At 38.5% G+C, this 5,445-nt stretch overlaps 1 protein-coding gene across 17 annotated transcripts; it reads left to right on the top strand.

The window, feature by feature from the left end:
• The first annotated feature begins 16 nt into the window (after positions 1–16).
• Positions 17–5,348, top strand: LOC103133317 (torsin-1A-interacting protein 2-like). Of its 17 annotated transcripts, none has more exons than XM_016667835.1 (12): positions 17–231; positions 373–498; positions 1,293–1,367; positions 1,507–1,632; positions 1,732–1,806; positions 1,925–2,062; positions 2,162–2,236; positions 2,367–2,504; positions 2,590–2,664; positions 2,809–2,928; positions 3,735–3,881; positions 4,046–5,348. In XM_016667835.1, exons 1-12 carry the CDS (start codon positions 72–74, stop codon positions 4,807–4,809), a joined length of 2,019 nt encoding a protein of 672 aa, XP_016523321.1. In that variant the 5' UTR covers positions 17–71; the 3' UTR covers positions 4,810–5,348. The 17 variants fall into 17 exon arrangements, with proteins under 17 accessions (XP_016523321.1, XP_016523322.1, XP_016523323.1 ...); XM_016667836.1 differs by having other exon boundaries at positions 2,602–2,664; XM_016667837.1 differs by having other exon boundaries at positions 1,305–1,367.
• The last annotated feature ends 97 nt before the right edge of the window (positions 5,349–5,445 follow it).

The following is a 5,445-nucleotide window of genomic DNA, read 5'->3' on the forward strand; positions in this document are numbered from 1 at the left end:
CCATCAAATAGTGAGAAATCACCTGGTGATCATCAGAGTCCAAGTGGTCCTACAGGTTGTTATTTCTCAGTATGATATTTTCTGTGTGGTTTTCTGTGTATTATCTGTGTTTCTCCATAAACTCTACTAATAAAAACATTGTGCTTCATTTTATAGACAATAATACAGGAACACCCACAGAGGAGAAGACTACAGTTCCCTCTATTGCTGACGTACCACCAGTTGAAGGGGGTAAGGAAATGAAGATCAAATGATTCTCACCACATCTAGATCTGGAAAAAAATATAGATTTTTTTTGGACAAATTTAAGATGTGTTCAGCACATATAATGTTCACGTTCATTGTTGTTTTGTTTTGCCAATGCATATCCAGATAAAGCTGATAGCTTACAGAATGGGGACAAGAACTCTGGCCAACAAGCCAATAATGGAAGTCAAGATAACCCATCAAATAGTGAGAAATCACCTGGTGATCATCAGAGTCCAAGTGGTCCTACAGGTTGTTATTTCTCAGTATGATATTTTCTGTGTNATACTTGTGGTTTATCTGTTCTCAAATCCTGCAGCAACCCTATCCAAAAACATGGAATCACCAGCAGACTATCCACAGCCAGAAGGCCCTGCAGATCCCTCTGCTAAACAGTCAGGTATTACTTTTATTGGTTTAGAATATTTATAAAATGTTGTAAGTTGTGCTTTACTGGAATGTGTTTGTTCAGATCGCTGATCTAGTTTTTAAAGGAGAAGTATTACGTGTGTTCTGGGAACACAGTGTCATTTCATAGCATAATCAAGTAACTTACCTTCAGTTATAAAAAAACAAACAACAACTCTACTTATAAAAACGTTGTGCTTCATTTTACTGAAAATAATACAGCTACACCTACAGGTGAGGCTACAGGGCGCTCTACTGATGATGTAGAATCAGTTAAAGGGGGCAAGGAAATTAAGATCAAATGCTTCTCATCACATCTACGTCTGGAAACATATATTTTTTGACAAATTTAAGATGTGTTCAGCACATATAATGTTCATGTTAATTTTGTTTTTGGTTTTTTGTTTTGCCGACGTGGATCCAGCTGTAAGAACTCTGGACAAGAACTCTGGCCAAAAAGACAATGACGGAAGTCAAGATAACCCATTAAATAGTGAGAAATTAACTGGTGATCATCAGAGTCCAAGTGTTATTACATGTTGTTATTTCTCAGTACGATATTTTCTGTGTGGTTTTCTGTGTATTATCTCTGTTTCTCTATAAACTGTTCTAATAAAACATTGTGCTTCATTTTATTGACAATAATACAGGAACACCCACAGAGAAGAATACTACAGTTCCTTATATTGCTGGCGTACCACCAGTTGAAGGGGGTAAGGAAATGAAGATCAAATGATTCTCACCACATCTAGATCTGGAAAAAATATAGATTTTTTTTGACAAATTTAAGATGTGTTCAGCACATATAATGTTCATGTTCATTTTTGTTTTGTTTTGCCGATGCATATCCAGATAAAGCTGATAGCTTACAGAATGGGGACAAGAACTCTGGCCAACAAGCCAATAATGGAAGTCAAGATAATCCATCAAATATGGAGAAATCACCTGGTGATCATCGGAGTCCAAGTGGTCCTACAGGTTGTTATTTCTCAGTATGATATTTTCTGTGTGGTTTTCTGTGTATTAACTGTTTCTCCATTAACTCTACTAATAAAAACATGGTGCTTCATTTTATAGATGTTAATACAGAAACACCTACAGGGAAGAATACTGCAGTTCCCTCTGTTGCTGATTTACCACCAGTTGAAGGGGGTAATGAAATGAAGATCAAATGATTCTCACCACATCTAGATCTGGAAAAAAAAAATATTTTTTGACAAATGTGCTCAGCACATATAATGTTTATGTTCATTTTTGTTTTGTTTTGCAGGTGCGGGTTCAGATGAAGGCCAAAGCTTACCAGCTGTGGACAATATCTCTGGCCATAAAGCCAATGATGGAAATCAAGATAACCCATCAAATAGTGAGAAATCAACTGGTGATCATCAGAGTCCAAGTGGTCCTACAGGTTGTTATTTCTCAGTATGATATTTTCTGTATGGTTTTCTGTGTATTTACTGTTTCTCCATAAACTCTACTAATAAAAACATGGTGGTTCATTTTATAGATGTTAATACAGGAACACCTACAGAGAAGAAGACTACAGTTCCCTCTATTGCTGACGTACCACCAGTTGAAGGGGGTAATGAAATGAAGATCAAATGATTCTCACCACATCTAGATCTGGAAAAAAAATTATATTTTTTGACAAATTTAACATGTGCTCAGCACATATAATGTTTATGTTCATTTTTGTTTTGTTTTTTTTGCAGGTGCGGGTTCAGATGAAGGCCAAAGCTTACCAGCTGTGGACAATATCTCTGGCCAACAAGCCAATGATGGAAGTCAAGATAACCCATCAAATAGTGAGAAATCACCTGGTGATCGTCGGAGTCCAAGTGGTCCTACAGGTTGTTATTTCTCAGTATGATATTTTCTTTGTGGTTTTCTGTGTATTAAACTCTACTAATAAAAACATGGTGCTTCATTTTATAAACAATAATACAGGAACACCCACAGAGAAGAAGACTACAGTTCCCTATATTGCTGACGTACCACCAGTTGAAGGGGGTAAGGAAATGAAGATCAAATGATTCTCACCACATCTAGATCTGGAAAAAAATAGATTTTTTTTGACAAATTTAAGATGTGTTCAGCACATATAATGTTCACGTTCATTTTTATTTTGTTTTGCCGATGTATATCCATATAAAGCTGATAGCTTACAGAATGGGGACAAGAATTCTGGCCAACAAGCCAATAATGGAAGTCAAGATAATCCATCAAATAGTGAGAAATCACCTGGTGATCCTCAGAGTCCTAGTGGTCCTACAGGTTGTTATTTGTCAGTATGATATTTTCTGTGTGGTTTTCTGTGTATTAACTCTGTTTCTCCATAAACTCTACTAATAAAAACATGGTGCTTCATTTTATCAGGAATAATACAACATCTTAAACTTCTATCTTCACTTTTGGCTATAGAAAGCCTACACTAAGTCAGAAATTTAATATGAAGGTTTGTTCTTTCATTGATTCAGTAAAGTCAGAAAAAGTCAGTCACCCTACACCAGAAAGTGACAAACCAGTCGACACAACACCTGGCGAATGTTCCAATCGAAGTATGATTTCAAGTCCCTTTTTTTTTAAGTATATCCACTGTTTAGGGATCTGACTTCCTGTCTCTAACTAGTTTGATATGTAGAAGCCTAGGAAACAAAATAGATTATTTGACCTAACAAGTTAAAAATATGATTGACTATAGATGGCACTGTTTTTGTTTAGCATTGCAGGTGTAGACTTACCTTTCCGGCTAAAGACAAAAAGCCCAACCAACAAGCAAAAGCTGATGAACATTTTTAGTCCAATTGCTAAAGCAGGTTCTTATTTATTTCTGTATTTTATGTTTGCTATGTGAAAGAGTTGACTACAAGCCTCATTTATAGTTTTTGTTGTCTGTGCTTCTTAAAATAGTAATTTTTGCTTAAAATAAAAATGAACCCAACATATTAACTTTGCAACGACCAGTGAACAACATAGATGATCTAAAAATTCGTCAAAAAATAAAGAACGCAGTGAAATTGGAGAACCTCCACTTCATTTATGTAAAGCCCAACTGTTTTTGTTTTTTTTTATCTTCTCAGATTTGTCAAGTACCTCAGCAGTGTCTCAAAAGGAACCTCCAAATGAAGAAATAGAAAAACAGAAGATGAGCAAAAAAGAAGAGGTTGAACTCATTGGTCCGACCACTACACAAACTGAACTTGCAGAAGAAACTGGAATCCTTGGAGGTAATTGCGTGATTATTAATCTCCAAGTGTACTTGGAGCACTTACCTTGTAGCATAACCCATTAGTGATTTTGTTTAATGTTATTATAATCCAAACATTATAAAGATGTTGATGGGTAATAGTAAAAAAGCCCTTGTAAGACGCATCTAAACTTCTCTTGACAGGAGGCACGAAACTATTGATAATAGTGGTTCTAGTGGCACTTGTTGCCATTGTGGCACATTATTACCTCCACTCTAAATCTCCACCTCAGAAGACTGATTGGCAACAAGTAGATGTCTTTCTCAAGCAGATGAAAAAAGTAAAAGCGAGGTTTCCCAATCAGCGTGACGAGCTCTGGAGCAGGAGTGAAATCCACCTGAAGAGGCACCTCCAGACCAGCCAACCCACGGAGCCCGTGAGCCTGATCCTGACGTCAGGCGTCAGAGCCGAGAGGACCATGCGCTGCCTGGCTCAGGGTGTGGCCTCCGCCTTCTCCACCGCCCGCAACGCTTCCGTCCTCCACATCGACGGAGCGGGCAAAGCCGGCCAAGACAGCGACCAGGTCAAACTGGACATCGACAGAAAGCTGCAAGGGGCTTTCGAGGGAGACAAACCCGTAGCGGTGATTCACCGCCTGGAAGAGCTGCCGCCGGGCTCCACGCTCATCTTCTACCGCTACTGCGATCACGAGAACGCCGCCTACAAGAAGACTTTTCTGATCTTCACGGTGCTGCTGGGTGACGAAGAGGAGATCCCGGCCGAGATGCGCCTGAGCGCCGTGGAGGAGATGGTGGACGACTACCTGCAGAAGAGGTTTCTGTCTCACGATCACCCGGTATCTTTCGACAGGATGGATCTCAACAAGTACGGTGGACTGTGGAGTCGCATTTCCCACCTCATCCTGCCGGTGGCGGCAGAGGACAGAATAGAGCAAGAAGGATGCTAGAGGACTCAACTCTGTTCTGAGTTTTGGGTCCGAGCACTGGATTAGCACACAGCTGTAACATCTCTTTCTGGAGCTCTTTGCTGTGGTTTTAAACACAAATGTTTCTAATAGGAATTTTATTGAAATTCAGTTGCATCACTATATTAAGTCTCAGTCGAAAGTGAGAATCCTGTAAAAATTTCATTTATTATGAAGAAGTCTGACAAAAAGGCTTATGCACTTTATTCTTTTAATCCTTTGTTGAATTCATAAGTGGGATGGGAAATGTTAGTTGGATGTTGGAGCGGCGGGATTTTTAACTGCTGCTTTTTAAACACACTCAATGTAAAATAAATCACATTCGCACAACTTTCACAACATAATAGAGCAGGCATCACAACATAAGGTTCATAATTTTAGTTTCTGCAGTGACTCTGATTGGCACCATGTGCCTTTAAAGTAGGCCCCTGATTTTCTTTTTGTCAACCATGTTCCAGATAGAAAAGAATATGAGTTAAATGTGCCTTAAAATACAAATAAACACTTATTTTAATTTAAAAGGCCTCTTTTATTGTCTCTGAGGTGAACAATTTCAGGGACCCCACACTGTCTGCAATTTCTTTAGAAAATGAATATAGGAGGAATATGTAAAAAGAT

Source organism: Poecilia formosa, unplaced genomic scaffold (genome assembly GCF_000485575.1).
Source record: "Poecilia formosa unplaced genomic scaffold, Poecilia_formosa-5.1.2 Scaffold2583, whole genome shotgun sequence".
Classification (NCBI taxonomy): Eukaryota; Metazoa; Chordata; class Actinopteri; order Cyprinodontiformes; family Poeciliidae; genus Poecilia; species Poecilia formosa.